Here is a 24,047-nt window from a genome sequence, read left to right as displayed (position 1 = left end):
AAAACTTTTCTGGCCACCAAGAAATTTTAATGGTCATACCACCACTGTTTCCTTTGGTGTGGTCCACCTGAGAATAGGATCCGCTGATTTTCTTGGATCATGCCGTAGCAAAACGGATGGACGGAGTGGATATAAACTAGTGACTAGGATCTTCCCCTCTGGGAATTTTTCTAGGGCATGATCCATCCACAAAAGAGATTTGGAAGAGACATATCATCTAGATTACCAAACCATGGGCCCCAGTTGCCAAAACAGAGATCAAGGATCATATATACTTATGGAAATAACCATCATTGCTGCAGACACATGACTGAGGAATTATATATAATGATCAAGTGAAGATTTTTGGGGGATGGTCTATTAAAGGTGGCTCCTAAATCCCAACAAACCAGTAGTCAGGACCATATGGTTTCACCACATGAAATATTAGTTCCATCATAACCAGTTTTTCTTTAATTGCAATATTACCAGAAACTATGGAAATCTAAGCCTGCATGGAACAATAACGATCAGTTTCTTGCTCAAACAAAGCAGGTTCAGATTTCACCTCTACATGTCAAAAGCAGCAGCCTTCTTCTCTTTGTAATACTCATATAACCAGCCCTTAATCAGATCTATTTCTGATTTCCTTTGTGCCACAGGCCAATCTGGATCCTCATTGGTTGCGGCCTGCAAATCTATGTGGTGGGCACCTCATGAAGAAAAAAAAGCCTTGTTATTACTAAATAATATCGGGATTGTAATAGCATCTAAATCAAGAATGTATTAAAATACATAAGCAATTCGACTTTCACAAGCCATCAAAAGTTCGATTTCCCAGCTTTTTATTCTTTTTAGTTTTACCGAAATGCTAGTTTACCAGTCAAGTAACTCGATTGAGTCGCAGAGTTGACCAATAGTCAGTGAGGTTCCAATAGATTCAGCTCGAAATCTCACCCAGTCAAGTTGAATCAACTGAGTTTCGAGTCAAGTCACTGAGTTTTGGAACTGTCCAATAGATCTGACTGTAGTAAACCTCATGGCACACCCATTGTAATGCGCAAAAAACTGCCTGTCATATAATGTTATATAACAGAACAAGGCCGGCTGTTATTTCCTTGTGGGCCCGACAGTTTTCATTTTCCCATCATTTAAAGATGGCGCTACATAAGTTAATGTTTGAAAGTTGTTAGGTCAAATAATCAATTAAGTTATCTCTAACAGTGGCACATGGTGGAATCACATCTAAGTCATATCAAGTCTAATCCATAGCTGAAGTGGTAGACTCGGTGAAAGATTCACCGATATAACAATGAGGTCGTGGTATCGATTCTGACAAACTAATTTTTAAAAAATAATAATAATGTCACACTAAGAAAGGCCGCACCTAAACTCAAGTGGACCACGCTATGGGAAAAAGTGGGGAGTAAAATACCTATCATTTAAATGGAAGTGGGGTTGCGTGACTTAGTGTATAGAGTACACTCTATGAGGTCCACCATGGTTTATGTATTTTATCAGCTCTGTCCATTCATTTTCTCAAATAATTTTAGTGCTTAAGCCCAAAAATGAAGCATATACAATGTTCAAATATACCACACCACAGGAAACAGTTGAATTGAATGTCTACCATTGAAAATTTCTTAGGGGCCACAAAAGTTTTGGATTAAGCTTACATTTGTGTTTTCCTTTAATCCATGTCTGTATGATCTTATGAACAGTTTAGATGACAAATAAACATCATTGTAGGGCCTAGAAAGGTTTCAACGGTGAATATCATTATCCCCAATGTTTCCTGTGGTATGATCCACTTGATCTTTAGGCATGCTTCAATTTTGTGCTCTAACTCAAATTATATGAAAAAATGGATGGACGGGATGGATATACCACATACGTTCAAGGTGGGCCCAACTGAGTTTACTCAGTAGGTCAAGAGCGTACTGAGTAACTCAGTTCACATGGATACCCACTTAGGGCCGTATGTTTATAAGCCATCCAAAGCCTACCATAAGATCATTTTTATTGGGATGAACTGAAAACTAAAAAATATTAGCCTGATTTGAAACTTTTGTGGCTCTTTGAATGTTTCAACTGTAATCATTTCCCTCTCCAATTTTTCCTGCAGTGTGGCCCACTTGAATTTTAGATCTCTTATTTTTCGGCTTATGTCCTAAGCATGACGAGAATTTCTTACAAACATCACCGTAGCACCACCTAGCTTCTGGCTGTAGGAACTTCCTACTCTCAGAGACGCAGGCAACCTGCATCCGTCCATGTGTCAGGGTGACCAGGCGACAAATCCTGCCACATCAGGTCACGATGGAAGTCCCTGGTGGCAGGTTCTCCGTGCAATCGGCATCCGTTCCAGCGTAGTGGATGAATAGGCTGCAAGTTGACCACCATTTTCTGAATGGCACTGATCTGTCCACGTGGCATGTAGGACAAAGATGGTCACCTGGGGGCCACCATGATGTCTGCGTGAGATCTAATACGTCCGTCACGTGCATCCCTCAGTGTTATCCTCGCATCACAAAAGTCAGGTTCACAGAAACTCAGGTGGGCCCTACCATGTACAATCTTCAAACTTCCAAATCACCTGAGTATTTGTACGACCATACTTTTAGGGTGTACGCTTATCCTGGTGGAGTGCATCTTCTGAATGGATATATGCAAAACATGGAGGGCCCCACACACTCAAGGTTTTAATGGTTTGCATCCCATTGCCACTGCAGCACTGCTACCTGTGGCGTGATTCACTTTTGTTTCTCACACCAGAGGTTTTCAGTTCTGGCCAGTGGGGCCCGTTGTTCAGCAATCCGGACCATTGGTCTGTTTTTTTTTCTTTTTCTTTTTCCACCCCAGATGAACAATGTCCCAAAAGTACCTCGATTGGCCGCTTCTAACATTTAGATTTGGGGCAGAAATATTGAAGTCCAAAAACTGGTGGCTAGGATCTTCCCATCTCGAAAATTCTTTGGGGCATGATTCATCCACGACAGGGACTTGAAGGGGCATGTGGATCACAAAGATAAGTTACTCATGCCACAATTAGCTTTATCTCTGTTTCAACCTACTCAACCGAATATTAATTACGTCAACAACCAACTTATATCAAAAAAGTAGAAAAGTATATTTGATTTCTCGTGTCCACTCAAATCTGTTTGATCCCCTCACATCCACTGTCCATCATATATGTCTAACCTTTGATGTGGATATTTCAGTGTGTGGGCTCCACCTTTGACGTGGGCCATTCATTCATCATGTGGGGACTAATTTTAATGTACACTGTTCATTTTGTAGGGCCCACCTTTGATGTTGGTCATCCATCATGTTGGTCACACCCTCAATATCCACCACTCATCATGTGGAGCACACCTTTGATCTCAACTGTCCATCATGTGGGCCCTGCCTCTGATGTGAGTGTCCATCACAAGGGGTGTGCCTTGGATATGGGTCATTCATCATTAGAGATGACCCTTGATGTAGACCATTCATCATGCGGGTCCCACATTGATGTCAATCATCTATCATATAGGGCCCACTATTATTAATTGTCCATCTTGTGGAGCCCACCTTTGATGTGGACTATCAATCATAAGGGCTCCACCTTCAATGTGGTTTGCCCATCATGCAGGGATCACCTTGGATGTGGGTCATTCATCATTAGAGGCGACATTTGATGTAGATCGTCCATCATGTGGGCCACCTCGATGTACCTATCATATGGAACTCACCTTTGATGTGAACTATCCATCGTGTAGGCCCCATCTTTGAAGTGGACCATCTATCATACTTACCCATTTTGGATATGGGTTATTTATCATTAGGGGCCAACCTTTAAGATGGATCATCCATGCATTATGTGGGCTCACGTTAATATGGGTGTTCCATCATATAAGGGCCAACCTTAATGTGGATTGTTCATTTGTGGCCCCACCTTGGATGTGGACCGTCCATCATATGGGGTCTCCTTTGCTACGGAGAAAGAAGTTGAAAGTTAAAAAGCTAAAAATCCTTGAACCAGACAAGGAAACTCTCTCTTTCTGATCTACTTACCTTCCATGGTACTCTTTCCCTTGACATAGCTAGCACTTTCCCTGTAACACTCACTCTCACTAATTTACCACCTCTAATATCGGACATAGAGGTGGGCATCGAGTCGAGTTGGACCGAGTTAGGTCCAACTCGACTCGATCTGGTATTGTGAAAACCCTGACCCGAACTCGATCGTACTCGGGACCGAGTTCAGCGGGCCTGACTCGATCCAAACTAGATCTTGGCTGGGCTGATCCGAACCGAGTCCGACTCGGTCAAAGATACCGAGTCGGATCGAGTTGGCTACAGTTCAAATCGGGTTGATCGAGTAAGCCCGACCTTACTGCACTGGCGGACCCGAACCAACCAGGCCAATCGCACCACACCCGGCACGAGCAAGGTCGGCCGCACCACAGAGCGAACCCAAGCCGATCCCAAGTCGGCCCGGATGAATCGCGGTGGACCAGGACGATCAATCATAGCAGGCCATTCAATTAAAAAATTACTCGTATCTGTATGTCATTGTGCGTACGGGTGGCCGGACCGAGGCTGCTGCCTATGCTGACGGGTGGCCGAAATGGGGCAGCTACCTGTGCGGATGGGTGGAGGAGGGAGAGAGAGAGAGAGAGAGAGAGAGAGAGAGAGAGAGAGTCGAACGGACGAGTGATGGAGAATGAGTCTCTAAGATTGGGTTGGGTGCGGCGGCCAGCTACTAAGGTTAGGGATGGGTAGGTTTAGTTTTTTTTTTTCTTTTGAATATATAGTACTTGATTACCTGTCTGAGTCGGGTTTCGGATGGAATTGAGTTCGATCGGATCAAATTTCGGTTCGAGTCAGGTAGGGTTACTGACCCGAACTCTACTCAGTCGGGATTCGGATCCACGTGGGTCTACTCGATTTGATCTGAAACTGGCATTCTGTTCGGGTTGAGTCGGATCTGACCGAGTCAGTCGAGTCGGATCCCTCGAGTTGAGTCAGGTCCTGCCCAGCTCTAACCGGACATGAAAACAACAAGCTTGCCAAACGGAAACTTTTTAGTTTTTTAACAACAAAAAAAACTAGCGTCAATGCTTTCTCTCCCTTCTTCATTCGATAATGTGAGTACTAAAGCCCGACAAGTAACGGCTTCAAAGCTTATTACTAAGGTAAAACGTGCTAGCATGCCTGAATTTGTAGCCATTTTGAAGCAAGCACATGAAGATTAAGGCGATTGAAGGCAGTAGGCTGACAAGGGTTCAATGGTTCGTGTAAGTTTCAAGGACGTTGCCATGGAACCTGCTAGCCCTCCAGGTATGCTCTTGCCATTAGTTGTGCTTTATCCAAGGATAATCGATTGAGAAATTACGTTTCATCGTTTGAATTTTCTAAGTTCGAAAGCCATTATGATTGCTCATAAACACTATCCTTAACTTATGGAGATAAGTAGCTTTAAGCACATTATTGGTCTGAAATTCGGCCACATGGCACACACATGAGGTTTGCAGGCATGCTAGAACCGATTTGCAACCCAATTCAAATTAAACGCCACTGACCCTTGGTGTGGAAATAGAGTGGTGCCTGATTAATTGACCAAAATAACAACCGTCTAGCCAATTGTGGAGTGTGTTTATCAGGTGATTTGTGACGCAGGGATGAACGTGATGAGGATAACTACTCCGAATCCACGGAGCTTCTCTGGACTCCTCATAGAGACTTCTCGAATCCACGAGGAAAGAAAGCAAGAAATAGAAATAAATTCTAATAAATTCGAAATTAATTAATTCATGAAAAAAAACGAGTTCACAACCCTTTAAATAGGGGTACCAAGCAATGAGAAAGAAATCAGAATCAAACTACAACTCAAACTCCTAAAATCCGCGACTTACTATAAATAGTAAACTTACTATTTATAAACGGTCGTGATGTCTACTAGTGCACAAGGTTTTGGCCAAAAATAGTAAGTGTCCTATTTGGCTTCACCAAACTGTTCTCCTAATTACTCTAAGCTCTTTTCACGTTGGGCGCAACTCCTAAAGCCCGATGGATGAAGAGTTATAATCAAACTAAAACTTACTATTTATAGTAAAGACGAAATTAAAACAGGGAAACGACCGTCGATCCAAGGGTTTTTCGCAATTCCAGGCTGTGCAACCCGGCATATCGTAGTTGGGTTGGTTGGCTAAAGTTGCTCGTTCTATCCCAAAATCATATATTTTACGTTAGATAACTCATTCCGGATTGCGAGATACGCCCGATCTAAGGTCCGACGGTTCGGATCACTTCTGTCGTCGACCGGGCCTTTTCTGGTTCATCTTGGCCATGAAACTGTCCGCGACCCGCTCTACATCAATTTGTGAAGATTGTGACTCTTCCTCCACTGAATTCTTTTTCTCCCTAGAAACCAAGGACTTTTGAAGGTGCAATAATTGTTTGGTCGAAAAGAAATCAAAGGTGAAAGTGTAAAAGTGAAACTTACTAATAGCACGGAATCATCGACCTATCTTAGAGCAACGAGGTGTTTAACCGAGTAGCGTGCTGATGACCAATGAAAGAGTAATGATGACGTTACAAGATACTATCTACCCAATGTATGAGTGTAGGTGAACGTTTTCAAAGACTACGGTCTTCCTTCATATTTAGTACATAGGCACAAATTAAGGGTGCACACGATTCGGTTTGGTCCAGTTTTGGGGTGAAACCGGAACCGAACTGTTCCCTACGGTTCTAGGATTTTTGGAACCGGAACCAAACCATTTGCACCCTAGAATCGAACCGGAATCGGACCGTGAAAACCGGTTCGGTTTCGGACCGGTTCCACGATTCTGGGTTTTTTTTTGGGAAAAGAAGATCCTAACCATTGGAAAATGGACTTCAATGATTTTCATAATTTTCTGTTCATAGATCTAATGGATGGAATAATTTGCAGCAACTCATAAAGTTCCTGTGGCCTATGTATTGTGGGGCCTACCTAATTGACGGTTCCGATCATCAACACACATGGAATTCACTTTAGTAGTCCGTGGACTACTTTTCAGTTGTCAATCTTCGCCTCTACTTTTTCATCATGGTCGTCATCCATAAATCTTTGACAATTGTAAATTCAGAATGGCTCTTATTTTTCTCGATTCGTTGTGCCTCTGTCATGATTTAGCATCTAGCGTGTGTCGCCACTCATTGGAGCCACATCCTTTGTGTACAGATGATCGGAACTGTCCATGTTGTGCACCCCATTTCATAAGGGCCACCATATAAAAATAACAATGGACGGATGATTTTGATCATCTTTTTTTGCATATGAATTTAGAACAATAGAAATCAATGGCTTATACTGAACAATACCCCGTAGATCCGAACCATTGGTTACGGTTCGGATCTACGGTTCGGTTCAACGGTTCAGATCGGTTCTACATGGCCCTAAACTGGAACCGAATCGTAACCAACGGTTTTGGGATTTTTGGAACCGGAACCGGACCGTTAGCATCCTGGAACCGGACCAAACCGGATCGATCCAACGGTTTCGGTCCGGTTACACGGATCCAACGGTTCGATGTGCACCCCTAGCGCAGATGGACAGACATTACTGCTATTGGTTTCAACTAAGTTGGTTGGTTCAACATAGAACAGTGACAGACTGAATCATTCCTAGAAACTAAAGGTCTACACTAATGAGCGATAGAGATGACAGTTGTCCCAGAGGGTTGAATAAGCAGCGTTGCACTGAAGTTTAGTTGTATTGATTGATTGTTGGATTTTTGGATTGATTCTAGGGATCTTTTGTTTCACACTCTCCTTTGTTATTTATAAACTCTCTGGCAACGTCGTGAAAATAATCGCTAATTATGTGACAACTTCGTATATTGTTAGCTATAAAGTAGCGGTTGCTTTTATCCGATTGTGCCTTACCTTTGTCGAACGCATCCTTATCACGATAATAGATTATCGAACATGCATCGATGTTGACATAGCCCTAATAGTTACTTGTCCTTATCTAAATATTACCCAAGCACCACCACCCATCGAAGATTTAGTCATTAGTGAGTTGCCCTCCGTATATTTGGCACACATCATAAGAATATTATGCATGTCATGTGGCTTCATCTATACCATTAATCTGGTGTTGCCATATCTTGTCCAAATATAGAAGTTACTTTTGTAATCATGTTTACCAAACTAATTTAAATGAAAAAAGTAACTTAATGAATTAACATAAGTTAAAAAGTAACTTATTTGGTGGTATCCAAACAGGACCAATAGACCAATCATCTAGATTACCAAATCTCTCTCTCTCTCTCTCTCTCTCTCTCTCTCTCTCTCTACATCATGAACAGTAGTCCATATCAAAGGGGTCCTTGCTTGATGGACAACCCACATCAAAAGGTGGGGCCCACACGATGGGTGGTCCACATCAAAGATGGGTTCCGCATGATGGGTAGTGGACATTGATGTTAAGCTCCACATGATGGACAAATAACATTGATTGTGGATCCATATGATAGATGACCCATTAAGGAGGCCCTACAAAATGGGTGGTCCACATAAAAGGTTGGCCCGTAATGATGAATGCCTTGCATCCAAGGCGAGTTCTGCATGATGGGCGACCCACATTTAAGGTGGGCCCCACATGATGGATAGTCGACATCAAATATGGGCTCTACAAGATGATCAATGGACATTGAAAGTGGGTCCCACATAATGGACAATCCACATCAAACGTCAGCCCATAATGATGAATGGCCGACATCCAACATGGGCCCTGCATGATGAACGACTCACATCAAAGGTGAGCCCAACACAATAGACGATCCACATCAAAGGCGGGCTCCACATATGGGGTGGTGGATATTGAAGGTGGGCCCTACATGATGGACAATGGCATTGATGGTAGGCCCCACATGATGGATGACCCATATCAAGGTGGGCCTCGCACGAGGACACTTCACATCGAAGGTCAACCCCTGACGATGAATGCCCACATCTAATGCAAGGCCTGCACAATGGACATGCCACATCCAAGGTGAGCCCTGCATGATGTATAGCCCACAATGAAGGTAGGCCCCAAATGACAGGTTGAAAAACCAATATGGTGTGAGTGTGTGTGAAAAAAATGACAGGCTGGTCGCATTAAAGAAAAGGGCCAAAGTAGGCCCAACATAGTGACTAGTTCACGTTAAAGGTTGGCCCCACATGATAGACGGTGGTTATTAATGGACCAAAGAAAATTGAGGGAAAAGTATTTAAGTAAATATTTGAAACCAAATGTAGGCTTTTTATATGTGGCTGATAAGCAAGTTATTTACCAAAAACCAAACGTAGGTATGAGTATCTTGTATATGTAAAATAACTCAAGCTCTAGATGAGCCCTAAGAGGAACAAAACGAATGGTCCACATTCAATATGCATGGGTTGCCCAATATTTGTACGATATAACCACATGGACATGTGAAGTGGGGTCCATCAAGGTCTTGCTAGGCTGGATTGGGCTAAAGTGATTTGAGCCTAAGTCAAGTTGTAGTTTTTGTTTCAAAATAATAATAAAAAATCATTATTTTATTTGAAAACAAAATTCCCTCCAAAATTTTCATAAAACAACAAAAGATTTGTCTTGTAGTGGGGCGTGGGTTTAATCCCACATCAGATAAGTAATTGAAATATTTTAAGATTATAAGAGACCAATTTTGAATAAAGCTTAGGCTTCTTTTAGGAGACATGTGAATTTAGTTGTTTGACAGTGTTATATATGGTATTTGCCACAATATATGCCATAAACCACCTGCGCATAAGCCTAAACGTTCTTTTGTAGTTCCTTTTTTTACAATGGTCGGCCAAAACAATCACCTTTTGAAGTTTCGAGCCAATAGTCATCTCCTTTGAAAAAATCCAGCAGCCATGTTTGTTGGCAGGATGTTTCTGCATCCATTTATGGCAAACGTTGAAGCCTATAAAAGAAACTTCTTCGGTTTGGATTTTCATAAGCATTTTGATTTTTACAATCTGAATTTTTTAAAATACAAAACATTTTATCTCTAGTTCGTTTTGATTCAGTCTTTGAGTACCCAACAGACAGGTCTGCTGTCAGGGATGCTTCTACACCAATGCATTCATGCCAACCTTGAAGTTTATAAAAGTAACTTCTTCGATTTCGATTTTCATAATCATTCAGATTTATATAATCCAAATTTTTTAAAATACAAATCGTTTTCTCTCTATTTCATTTTGGTTCGATCTTTGGATTAGACATTCAATGGCAATTTGGGTCTTCGTATATTGAGTGTGTCAATGCGACGGATAACATTCGGGGCCCGTTTGGCCGGGTAGATTGGAAGGGATTGAATGGTACTAGGGTGGATGGCATGGATTTCTAGGTAATGATGGTGTTGTCAGTGGATTGTCTTGAGATACATGGGATTGCTCTGTCCCCGGATTGCTATATCCAGTCCGTTTGGCACGCCTGAACAATCCCGGGATTAAACCTTCCCATCCCTTCCAATCCCTCAAACCAAACACGTCCCAAGCAAATTTGAACGGATTAGGGTGTTGTCAGTGGATTGTCTTAAGATCCGTGGGATTGGGATCAGATCACCTACTCTGTTTGGGACGTCCGGCCAATCCCGGGATTTAACTTCCAATCCCTTCCAATACCATCCAATCCCTTCTAATCCGACCGGCCAAACGGGCCCACGAGGGTATCCAAGAGGTTAATTGTCATATGTTCCTACTGGACTGCCGATAATGTTCAAATGAGGGAAAATCAACTCCAAGGCAACGTTCATCACGCCTTGAATTCCAATAATACTCTTTAATAGTGTAGTTATTAATATTATTATTATTATTATTTAATTTTAATTCTGAACTTTCATAATTACAAATTCGCATTTTTTTTTGGGGGGTTAGCTTATTAGTACACACCAACTGTCAGTACAAGCACTGTTAGTCACCCCCACCAGGGATCGATACCAAGACCTCAAGTGTTGAAACGAGGTATATCCACTCAGTCTACCAGCTGAGCTATGGATTAGGGTGTGGTCGGGACATGCATGCCTCGACCATAAGCAAGTCTAATGGGAGAACTTTCTAGGTAATGACCATCCACATTAACTCACCTCATGAACGTTTTTGCTATCATACACGTATGCCACAGGTACAAGAAAAGAGTCACCTAAGAAAAATGCATTAAACAAACGTGTATACAAAGAATAATACACACAACCCAGCAAGAAGAACACTACTACGAAGATCAAGCGTTGTCATCAATCGCATGATGGCGCAACGAGAAAGGGACGGCTGATCAGATGCAGCAGCGTTTCCAACGGTCGATCCTTCACCAACCTTCACCCCGGGCCACGCCCGGCACAGGCAGTGCTGCCCTTGCCCGATCTGCCCATAGACGGACGCCACGTGTCTCCCGCACCCTCCCCACGTTGTCCTTTTACACGTCGCGCACGTTACCTCGTAACACATTTCCCTCTCCTCTTCTCCTTTGATTGGATGCTTTTGATGCAGGAGCGGAGATGTTACGCCACTTTATTTATAGCGGGCCAAACCTTCCGTGATAGTTTACTACCGTTTTAAGAACGATGGTGACTCTTCTAACGTTTACGTAGCATATTGATAAGGCAATCCTTGCCATCTGATCGCTGACCAATTGCGGATGGAATATAACCCACAAATTACACTCAGAAGGCGATGGTAATCAACTCATTCTGACATATTTTAACCAAAGGCTTGAAAAACATCAATCGGATTGTTAGGAAAGCTTGATCAGTGTTATTCTAGACATATGGTCCATATACATTGTGCCCCACTATTTGGATGGTCTAGATAGTCATACATGAGTGCCACACGTGAGGAGATTGAGTCCCACCATTTTCAAAATTGTCATGAACTATCACAGGACTCTTACAAAGGTACTCTTGTGGTTTCCGCACTGCGGAGCATGTCGTCGCCGGGTGCGGGATTGCATGGTGAACCCAACACCATGCAGCTACGTGGGGTCAGGACTCTGTAGGGTCCAGTGTCATGTATATGTTTTATCCATGCCGTCCATCCATTTTTCCAGCTCATTTTAGAAAATGAAGACTAAATTTAAGCATATTCAAAGCCCAAGTGGACCACAGCAAAGAAAATAGTGGGGCAGTAACGTCCACCGTTAAAACCTTCCTAAGGCCCACAATGATTTTTATTTGTCATCCAACCTGTTCATAAGCTCGTACATAATTAGATTAAGGGAAAACACATATATCAGATTGATCCAAAACTTCCATGGCCCCGAAAGAAGTTTTCAACGGCAGGCGTTCGATTCCTACTTTTTCCTGTAGTGTGGTACACTTGAGATTCGGAGATATTCCAATTTTGGGCTCTTATCCTAAAATAAGCCGCAAAAATGGATAGACGGCTTTGATAAAACAATATACATCGCGGTGGGCCCCACAGAGTCTTCACATCACGGCAAAGGATGGTGAGCGCCCCACTTCAAAATCAGCGTACGCCATGGCCCATAACCGTACACATACAACATGCATACATGTGCGACAATTTGCGAGCATCCAAGCCCGTATCTCGTCGAGGAATCATACAAATCATTGGCCCGAGCAGTTACTCCGGTTTTCAATTTGTGCAAGTGGGGGATGTGGTTGAGTGATCCAAACCGTTGGTTTGGTGTGACCTGCCATGGCCGGATGGTGCACCAAAATCCTCCCAGATTGAAATCCAAGCCTTTCAGTTTTTTGACTTGAACATTAGACGGTTCAGAAGGGATAATCAAGGGCCCACATTCATTAAGAAAATGGATCAAGATTTGCGGCTATGATATGATAGATATTTTGCGAACGGTCCATCCATAAGGGTTCGTGTTAGACACATGGTCTTGATCACTGAACCATGGGCGTCATTGGTATAAACTGAAGAACCGAGTTTACCATGCGTATCCTCGAGCCTAGGGCAGCTTTTGGTTGCCTTGCCGGCCATAGGTCACACGGTTTTTTAATTCAAACGTGACTTTTACAAGAGGCTACATTATCGAAAAATCAGACGACAGGCGGCGACTTTTAAACGGGAGCGGATTGGATGAGACATCGGATCCACCGAGGTGGGTCGGACCCCTGACCGTGGGGCCCACTGTGATGTATTTGATCACATCCACGCCGTCCATCTGTATTGAAAGCTCGTTTTTAGGGTTTGATCCAAAAAAAATGAACCATATCCAAATCTCACATGAACCATAGTACACGAAACAGTGGTGACTAACCATTAAAAACTTCCTGTGGGCCACAAATTTTGGATCATATATAATATTTGTGGGGTCTCTTTACCAAGGGGTTTTTAACCTTATCAACATGTTGGATGAAAAATAAACATTCCGGTGGAATCAATGAAGTTTTTAATGGTAAGGATTCAATACGGACTGTTTCCTGTGGTGTGATGCACCTAAGATTTGAGCCAGGTTCATTTTTGGTATCATGCCCAAAAATGAGCTGTCAAAATGGTTGGATGGTGTGGATTTAAGGCATATACATCACAGTGGCCCCACGGTCAAGGGACCGACCCACCTCGGTGGATCCGGGTTCTTACCTAATCCGCTCCCCTTTTAGACGAGTTTACAATGGATGATTGGGTACGACCATTAATAGCTTGCAATTTATGGGGCCCTGAGTCGCCACCGTGATGTATAGGTGTTATCCACACTGTACATCCATTTTGCCATATCATTGTATGCATGACCAAAAATGAGCAATATCCAAGGCTCAAGTAGACCACACCACATGAAGCAGTGGTTATAATGACACCAACCGTTGAAACTTAACTAGGGCCCACGTGACGGTTGATTGCCATCCAACCTGTTCATAAGGTCACATAGACCTGGATGAGACGAAAATACAAATATCAGCTTGATCCAAAACTTCCATGGCTCTCAAAAAGTGTTCAATCCCACAGTGTGGTCCACTTGAGCCTTGGAACTGTCTCATTTTTGGGATCGTATCCTCAAATGATATGGAAAAATAGATGGACGGTGCCGATAAAACACATACATGACGGTAGACCTTCAGAGGCCCTGTCCATTACTAGCTAGGTACAGGCTAGGGTAAGTATCGAATCCGCGTCCGTCCGTTGTCCGTATACATTTTCGAAGACGGAAGCCGATTGCGTGAAAGGAAGCTGACTGCGTATACCCCGAGACGAACTTTGGCGGGGCCCACAGTGATGTGTATGTGTTGTCCGCGCCGTCCGTCCATTTTTAATGGATCATTTTAACGAATGAGCCAAAAAGAGGCATATCCAAGGCTCGAGTGGGCCACACCAAGCAGCATTGGTGACAATGATATAATGAAATCACCGTTGAAACATTTCTAGGGCCCAGCGTGATGTTTATGTGCCATCCAACCAGTTCATAAGGTCACACAGAACTGGATGAAGGGCAAACACAAATATCAGTAGCCCCAAGAGGTTTTCAACAGTGGACATTCAATCTCCAATGTTTCCTGTGGTGTGGTTCACTTAGAGTTTTGGACTTGACTCATTTTTTGGGCTAATATACTAAAATGATCTGGAAAAATAAAATAAAATACGCCGGCATGAATAAAACAAATACATTAAGGTGGCCCCAAATAGTTCCTGCCAGGACAACGTCTGTCCAGGTAGTCCGGGCAGGTAGAGCAGTAAACGAGCTGAGTTAGCTCAATTAACTCGACTTGACTTTCGAAACGGAGTTCGAGCCGAGTCAAGCTGATTTTTGGAGCTCGAAAAAAATTTCGAGCCGAGTTTGAGCTTATCCGAGCTTGAATCGACTCAGATTGAACCTCAGCTTGAATAGAACTCAAATCGAATCAATTTGGTGGCTCAGTTATTTTGATATTGACGTTGCTCGCCAAGTGTTTTATGAAATTGTATTTTGATTTTGATGCTACCTATCGAGTGTTTGATGAAATGCTTGCAAACTGCTGCTGCTGTTCTGCGTACTGTGAGAAATTGAAGGTGCATTCCATGTGTTTGAGAAAATGTCACATAGACTTGAACTCGGCTGGAATTGGCCTGAGCTGCTGACTGAACCAAGTTAAGCTGGCCAGTCAGGCTCCAGTACCAAGCTGAGCCAAGTTCGAGCTGGAGTCAGCTACTGGCCGAGCCGAGTTGAGCTGTGCCAAGCTTGAGTTGGTTTGACTCGTGTACAGCTCTAATGGCAGGGTAGGATGCAATCCAGCTCCGTCGAAGACATGGCTTTGGTGGATCCCTTATTGTGCGCCCAACGTGATGTATTTCTTGTATCCATTCCATCCATCTGTTTCGCCAGCTCAGGGCATTAGCCCAAAAATTCAGCCTATCCAAATCTAAGGTGGACCATACCACAGGAAACAGTGGTGGTTGAATACTCACAATTAAAAACTTGGCCAATGGAGTATTTATTTGCCATCCAACCTGTTGATAAGGTCACATGGACCTGGATGAAGGGACCACACAAATATCAGCTTGAAACAAAACTTTTCTGGCCACCAAGAAGTTTTTAATGGTCAATCACCACTGTTTTCTTTGGCGTGGTCCACCCGAGATTAGGTTCTGCTGATTTTCTTGGATCATGCCATAGCAAAACGGATGGACGGAGTGGATATAAACTGGTGGCTAGGATCTTCCCACTGGGAATTTTTCTGGGGCATGATCCATCCACAACAGGGACTTCGAAGAGACCAATCATCTAGTTACCAAACCATGGGCCCCAATTGCCAAAACAGAGATCAAGTATCATATATACTCATGAAAATGACCATCATTGCTGCAGACACATGACTGAGGAATTATATATAATGATCAAGTGGAGATTTTTGGAGGGATGGTCCATTAAAGGTGGTTCCGAAATCCCAACAAACCAGTGGTCAGGACCATATGGTTTCACCACATGAAATACTGGTTCCATCATAAACAGTTTTTCTTTAATTGCAATATTACCAGAAACTCTGGAAATCTAAGCCTGTATGGAACGATAACGATCAGTTTCTTGCTCAAACAAAGAAGGTTCAGATTTCACCTCTACATGGCAAAGACGGCAGCCTTCTTCTCTTTGTAATACTCATATAACCAGCCCTTAATCAGATCTATTTCTGCTTTCCTTTGTGCTAGAAGCCAATCTGGATCCTCGTTGGTTGCGGCCCGCAAATCTATGTGGTGGGCACCTAAGGAGGAAAAAAAAGGCTTGTTATGACTAAATAATATCAGGATTGTAAATTTGTAATAGCTAATTAATATCAGGATTGTAATAGCATCTAAATCAAGCATGTATTAAAATACATAATCAATTCAACTTTCACAAGCCATAGAGGAGAATGACTAAAATCTGTGTGGGCCAGAACTATGTTAACCAGACATGGAATGGGTGTTGCACGTTGAATTCTGTGTAGTCCACAGGTATCTCTACAGGTGGTTGCATGTGCCAGACTCGCTGATATCTGAGCAGCGCATCAAGTGGCTCCACTGGTTTAGATGACCTGGTCCAAGAATCAACCTGGTTGATTCAGGGGCCTCCCTGCAAACATTGAATGTGGTTCACCAGTGATTTTTATTAAAACCATCCATTGTTTTGTGCATTTTTGACCCACCTGTTAAGCTAAATGGCCTGACTTGTGGGCCAGGTCATCTAAACAGCAAGGACCACCAGGTGCAATGCTCTGATATCTTCCTGCTTGTAGCATAGTTCGAAAAACCCAAAACTCAACTCGACTCGATGTCCAATCAGGTCTGGTCGACTTGAAGATTGGACAGAGTCTTTACTAGACTTGAATTGATTTATCAACTATACATATATTTTTTCTGTGGTTAATATGAACATGTTGGACATCAAGTAAACATAAAATAAAATAATAATAATAATAATAATAAAATAAACAATTTTAGTGGAACAGAAGCACTTGCTGGGCTGGTAGCACATTTGTGCTCTTTATAAACAGGTCAAAAGTTTGATTTCCCAGCTTTTTATTCTTTTGAGTTTTACCGAAATGCTAGTTGACCGGTCAAGTAACTCGATGGAGTCGCAGAGTTGACCAATAGTCAGCGAGTTTCCAATAGACTCAGCTCGAAATCTCACCCAGTCAAGTTGAATCAACTGAGTTTCGAGTCAAGTCACTGAGTTTTGGAACTGTCTGGTAGAGGTGACTGTGGTAAACCTCATGGCACACCCATTGTAATGGGCAAAAAACTGCCTGTCTTATAATGTTATATAACAGATCAATGGCCAGTCGTTATTTCCTTGTGGGCCTGACAGTTACCATTTTCCCATATTTTAAAATTTTTATAACAGGTATATCATTACATAAAAGTGATGCTAGTTGGTGGCAGTCAAAAGGCCACAACACCATTTGCAAAACCTTGCTCAAAACAGAAACTACAAACTTATTGCTAGGCTCTATGGATTAACATGGCTAACAATACCTTCTTTTGTAACAAGAGCAACTATACTTTCAGACACATTCTGCAGCACACTGCAATTGGCAATAGTGGCACCCATTGGCTCAAAAACATAAGGAATGAATCTTTGAAAGCTCTAAGCACGAAAAGATCACTTGAAAAGAGCTCACCTGCCACCACTCCAAGGATCCAACAACCCATTTGAGAATATGATGTTACTGCCAAATTTCTTCAAGACTGTCTTCAAATCCTTCACAAGGAAACAAAAGGACATCTTGTAAATCACTGATTATGTGATTAGCAACAATGTTCGAAGTTGTAACCAGATCTTGACCTAATGGCACAAACGAATGACAAAAGCAGTAGAAAAGATGACAACGAGAATCTAACAAGAGAAGCAAAGATAGGTTAAAAAGCATGATAAAAATAGTTTCAGTGATGCATAGGACGGAAAAGACATGCAACCATGCATTCTCCATCATCTGGGATTTCAAAACAACAAAGAAAATGCCGTCAAATATGATGTGAGATGCTTAATGCTGTATGGAAGTTGGAATTTTTGTTGAGCTGTTTCACAATCATGGGTCACATGAAATGCCTCATTAGAGCAAAAGGAAGACCAAGTCCCCTTATGAAGAAAGAAAAGCATTATCTTCCCAAACTCTTCCAAAGAACCGTCTTTATACAAATTTACAAATTCTTTCTTTCTTCCCTTACTTCTTTAGAAGCAAACATCATACATATTAGTAACAGGAGTGGAAATGAGGAATTAACTAACAATGCTGACCAAGTACCCAAGAATGACCATCTTCAATGTCTTAGGTTGATAATTCAGAAGAATGGAGAGACTGAAAAGGATGTTGCTCATTGAACTAGAACTGGGCAGATGAAGTGGAATGTGCCTCAGGAGTTTAAGACTAGCAATATTTTACGAGCAGAATGTTGGGCAGTCAAGGAACAACATGTTCGTAGGATGAGTGTAGCTGAAATGAGGATGTTGAGATAGATGAGTGGCAAGATGAGGAAGGATAGAATTAGAAATGAATGCACTAATTTAGGAGTTTCACCAATAGGTGATGAGGGAAAGTAGACTTGCATGGCTTGACAACATGCAATGGAGATCAAGAATTGCACCAGTTAGGAGTGAGTTGGTTCAAGTTGAAGGATCTAAAAGGGCAAGGGGAAGGCCAAAAAGGATGACAATGGAGGTAGTAAGAAAAGATTTGATGACCTGTGGCTTAAATGAGGATATGGTCCTTGATAGTGTGAAGTAATGAAACACAATTTGTGTAGCCAACCCCAATTAGTTGGTATAAGGCTTAGATGATGATGATGACTTGAGAAAGGTATAGACTATTGATTACATGGAGCAAGTAAAATAATATGGCCATTCTTGTTTATTTTAAGATGTAAAAAAAGAATGCAACCATTTGCTTGCAAAGACAGAGAAGTCCGCCGTTAGCTGCTACCAAACAGGCAGCTGTACAAGGGATTCAGAGAAGAGACAGGATAGGTGAAAACTACAGGAAGCAACAATATTAGCGATGAAATAACTAGTGTCCACATATTGCATCTCTCTTCCCAACATCCCCACTCTTTGTTGTGGTATCAGTAATAATTTCTGGTGATCAGGGAGAGAAAAAGAGTGGAAGAAAAGAGGATTAGCTGGTGATAGTACTGTCAAGATATGGTTAGAATCATAGAGAAAATCAACAACAGCAAGAGGATTACTGCAGTTTCAGGGAAACTCGGTGCAAACCCCCACTCACCCCACAGTGGGATTTCACCACAATGGATGCTTGAACCCATGACCTTGTGTTGAAACTCTTGTGAGTCTACGCCTCCCGCATCATGAATACAATCCTCTAATTTCCTTGTTAAATGTGAACAACTGACTTCCAAGCAACCACTTGGATCACCAGGATCATCTGATAGAGTCTATTCAAGGTACTGCTGCATGGCTTATTGTATTATGGTGCACACCAGATGAATAGAATGCATCACTGACAGATGGTGTCAATCTACAGTTTTGCTGGATTGGGCATACACCCCACTTTTGTGAAATGGGTCATATTTCTTACATAACCAACTACCACATCAAATAGAAAATAGATTATCCACCGAATCTAGGTTACACAGAAGCAACCTCGCTGACAAGAAGAATAACGGAAATAAAGAATTATGATAGATTTTTTCAGATGAAATCAAACAGTATAGATAAAAATGTATGTGTTGCTTCTTACATGACCGCCGAATTCAGTGGTTATCCATCGAGGCCTTGGCTTGACACCATAGCTCTGTAAGCATTGCTCTTGATAAGAAGGATAATCAAACTCATATGTTGGAAACATGCTGTTCTCTTTGCTACTGGACATTGGCATGACCATCTCAGTGCAAGCCTATCATATCAAATCATAGACAAAAAATCAAAAAGTCAAATTGGATTCAATACAATTTCTAAGATGATTTCAACATGGACTTTCTAGGATGTGCTAACATTTCAGAATTGAATATTCCAATGTTCTGTTCGACTCACATACCTGCCAATCCCAACCACTCATACCATGAGGATCATCTCCCAGGTCAAAGCATTTGACATCTCCAGTATAATTATAATAGATGCTTACTCCCGCAAATATACGCTCTAGAACATCAGTCCCATTCGGATAGCTGTCAATCTTACTACATACCTAGGAAAACAGAAGAAAAATAATGAACTGCAGAAGCCATCACATTGACTTATTGTAGCTTACGATTGTAAATCAATGATGTAAAGGGACACACAGGAATCAGTCTCTTAACCATTGCTAGAACATTCACATGTATGTCTAAGGTCACTGATTACCCCATGACTTGAATTATCCATAGAAAAAAATGTTAGAATAAAAATAGAACTGAAACAATGGATGTAACTATTTCAATACAGTCTCCTTTGATGATGGATTGAAGAAAACCATCATAAGAAGACGATGTGCAGAAGAAATTGATACTGAGTCGCCAGGGAATGGCCCACTAGGAAAAAAGATGGCTAATCTGGAACAACAAGGAGTTGGATAAGGATGCGTCTCCACCAGTCTTCGCAGCCAATTGAACTTATCCACATGCAGCTTCGGGCTAATTCTCACATTTACAGGGTAATTTGTTCATTTCACATACCTTTCTAGATTATTTTACATGGAATACTTCAATCCATCATCTTTCAAGATAGTCGGAAGTTTATGAGAATTGAAAGTTTCAATCAGTTTACAATTCAGTTGAAAGTTCCATGAAGATAAGACTAACGAGCTAAGAGTGGTGAGTACTAGTGAAACTTTCCTTTTAATTGCAATTGGGATAGAAGAGATTGCTCATGTATTAACGAGGTTCATATATTTCCTGTTTTGTTGAAGATAGGAAGTACATCCAATGGCAGGCAGAAAAAAAAAAAAAAACTTTGTACAAAGATCTGCTGCAGTCCCACTTTGGACTGCATGAATCTTTAGGCACTACTAACAAAATTCTCAATTTTTCATGAACATATGATAATCAAGGTTTAAAAAATGTCATGTCGTAATAGCCATTGTAATGGGAACTGTGACTTTTATGTTACGTTAGGTAAAGAAAATACACGTTAAATAGTGGCCATTTTTTTTTTTCAAATAACAGCCCATTATTTTCTCAGTTACAGCAATTATAAGATGGAGTAATTGGCTGCAATTCAAACAAGATGTTTCTACTTCTTGAGTATAACGGTGTTACATTATGGGTTATAAGGCTATTTTCCAGCAAGAAACAAGCATTATTTTTCCATTGGCCAGACCTTTTTCATTTTTCCTCATTTGTCCATTTAAAATGGCTGTTACTGTTATAAAATGATAACACCAATTGACTGTTAGGGGTCATATCACCATTTTTTAAAACTTGATGATGATTCTTTTGGGCGGTCAATAAACACAAGATACTACTGAAATTGTGGAGAAAACCAATCAGGATAAAATTTAGAAAATACCCCGTAACCATGAGAGGGATGTTAATTAAAATAAAAAATAAAAAAAATGCATACAAATATGAGTTTGTTGCTTGGAAGTTCTAAACTGACATGCAAGAAACAAAGATGGTAGATAAGATCAACCTCCAGATAAGATCCCTTGAGATCATTGATCCCTTGTCAAAGTTCTAAACCGACATGCAAGAAACTAAGATGGCAGATACAATGAGAGAAAAAATCCACCTCCAGATAGACCCCTCAACACCAGAGAGATCGCCTAGTTTTGTGTAACAATTTTAAGTCCGATGTTGGATACCGAGATAAAGCTCGCATTGTATTTATCGAGAAAAGTTCCTGTTCCTGTTAGTGTATGCTAGTTGGATTCAACCCATATTAATTTCACTGTCCTGTATCACATAAGCTTACACATGGAGGAAATGACTAAATTAACAAGACATGCCCATTAGTAAACTCTGTAGGTGAAATTTTGGTTGGTTGCGTGTCCATCCTCAGTAGCTTCCTACATGTTGTAAACAAGTTCTAGGCACCTACTTTCCCTGTTTCAAAGAAAAACCAGGAACACATGCAGGTACAGACAATAATAGAAGCCTTCGTGTCCGAGCTCACCTCTTTTATTGGGTATGCAGGCAAAGGCATCATAAAGCTGGAAGGATATGGATAATCTACCATTGCCAAAAAACTATAAGCAGAGCTCAACCAGTCCGAAAGTTCTTGTGTCTTATTCAAATTCCTGCCGGTTTTTTCAAACATTTAAAAAGAAGAAGAAGAAGAAGAAGAAGAAACTAAGATGAAATGAGACATTTGAATGATGAGATTTTGTAGAAACACAGGAGTCTCTTACTGGCAAAGGTGGAATTTTCTGCTCAGATGTATCAGACCTCCATCATTCTGACCTTGAGTTTCTAATGCATCCCAAGACTCTTTTATGGCTTGAAAGCAGCTCTCAGTTTCACGCTGCGAATAGAGAAGAAGAGATGGTGGGTGACTCGGAATAGGAAAGACAGGTCTTGATGAGCCCACATCGCTGCACATACAAACCTGGGGTATGTTTGGGATATCCAATGCATGCATCAGGTGGGTTCCTCTCTGTTGATGTCCTGGCCCAAGATCAACTTGGTAGAATCATCGGATAGGCCACACAAATGTTGAATGTGGATCACTGGCAAAAACAGTCTACATGTGTATCCTCCATTATGAGTTGGATGGCCTGATTTTAGTGAGCTCATGTAGACAACCAGGCCTACTTGATGCTTGGCTGGGATGTCCCAAGGACATGCCAGGTTGGCACATGTGACACATGTAGAGGTGCATGTGGGCACAGAAAAGCTCATCAAAGATATATTACAAAAGAAAATTGCCAGTTTGGGAAGGTAAAAACTGACTCTGAAATCGTTGGAGACGATGTCATAAAATGTTTCATATGGCACAATATTTTCAAATTGTAGAATGGGTGCTGAAGAAGCGAGTGCGCCAATGGCAATATGTGGATACTTCAGCCTCATCCATGCAGCCAACACTATATCAGCACCCAAAAGAAAAAGAAAAAGTTAACCACTCTTTTATATCAAAAGAACATGATGTTGAGCTCCAATATGTTTGCAGTTTATCATAATCATCATTACCCAAGAACTTATTTGGTAGAGATGTCTAAGAATGACTTCATCTTGTTTCAGTTAACGGTAATTATTTATTAGAGATCATATTTCTTTTTGGTAAGGATTAAAAATAACCATGACAGCCAAAAGTCACGACCTCTAATCAAGTTATTCAATAACGGTAACAGTGGCAATAATGGACAGCCTAATGGCCGTTACAATAACGGTCAGGAAAAAAAAAATCTAAGGAAAAAAATTTTATCTGCTCCATATCAGTCCGTTACGGCCATTACAGGCCGGTCTAGGCCATTTTGGCGTTACAGCCCCGTATCACGTAATGGGTACCACCGTTACCATTATGTAAAGGCCGTTACAGCCGTAACATAACCATTTTGTTAATACCATGCCTCTAATACATGATTTTGATTAAGTAAATGAGATGAATTCATTTTTAAGTGGCAACCAAACAGACATAAGCCTTATCCCAACTAATTGAGGTCAGCTACACAAATCCAGTACTGCCATTCCACTCTATCAAGGACCATAGCATCGTTAATGCTCATCAAGAAAACATAAAGTAACAAAGCACATTGGAAGTTGACAGGGTGATGAATAAAAAGAAGGCAATATATATACTTTTGGGTGCATTTGGTTGCACCAAATATATGAAACTTCATGATACTCTGTACCAAATTAGACTGAATAATCATAAAATTGAATGATATTTATTGCAACCAAATGCAGCCTTTAGTATTTAGTACAACAGACAGTGAACATATATTTGCTGACATGCAAGTTTTTTGCTGACAATGGTTTGGTGATCAAGTCCTTTGACCTGATGGGCCTTACTTTGCATTGTGGATTCCCCAAAAATACCCAGATTAGAAAGCTCCAAACCTTTGAACGCTGGAGTTATTGATGAATTTGACCAGTTATTGTATATCTCCTTAACCATCAAATTATAGGCCATTGATTGAAGGGTTTAATCCACCATTCTGGGAACTTCTTGATTCACCACCATCCAGAGTAGGGATTATCAAATCAACAGTTCTGGTCATCAATCTATGTTCCCAAATGACAGAATCCTG

General features: G+C 41.4%; 1 protein-coding gene across 2 annotated transcripts in view; it reads right to left on the bottom strand.

The window, feature by feature from the left end:
* Positions 1-307: 307 nt before the first annotated feature.
* The window catches only part of LOC131229781 (uncharacterized), a 38,657-nt gene continuing 14,917 nt past the window's right edge, over positions 308-24,047 (bottom strand). Inside the window, exons 3-10 of one of the 2 annotated variants that reach the window (XM_058225796.1) lie at positions 22,747-22,880; positions 22,206-22,318; positions 21,971-22,094; positions 19,917-20,066; positions 19,620-19,775; positions 17,547-17,626; positions 17,401-17,450; positions 308-692 (exon numbers count right to left, since the gene is read on the bottom strand). In XM_058225796.1, the coding sequence (XP_058081779.1) occupies positions 550-692; positions 17,401-17,450; positions 17,547-17,626; positions 19,620-19,775; positions 19,917-20,066; positions 21,971-22,094; positions 22,206-22,318; positions 22,747-22,880 (950 nt within the window). In that variant the 3' untranslated portion in view covers positions 308-549. Of the gene's footprint in view, positions 693-15,762; positions 16,149-17,400; positions 17,451-17,546; positions 17,627-19,619; positions 19,776-19,916; positions 20,067-21,970; positions 22,095-22,205; positions 22,319-22,746; positions 22,881-24,047 lie in introns of those variants that run through there. The other variant, XM_058225795.1, reaches the window with a different exon arrangement.

The sequence above is a fragment of the Magnolia sinica genome, chromosome 16 (assembly GCF_029962835.1).
Source record: "Magnolia sinica isolate HGM2019 chromosome 16, MsV1, whole genome shotgun sequence".
NCBI classification, from domain to species: domain Eukaryota; kingdom Viridiplantae; phylum Streptophyta; class Magnoliopsida; order Magnoliales; family Magnoliaceae; genus Magnolia; species Magnolia sinica.
Note: the sequence above shows the minus strand (reverse complement) of the source record. Positions and strands in the feature narration are given on the sequence as shown.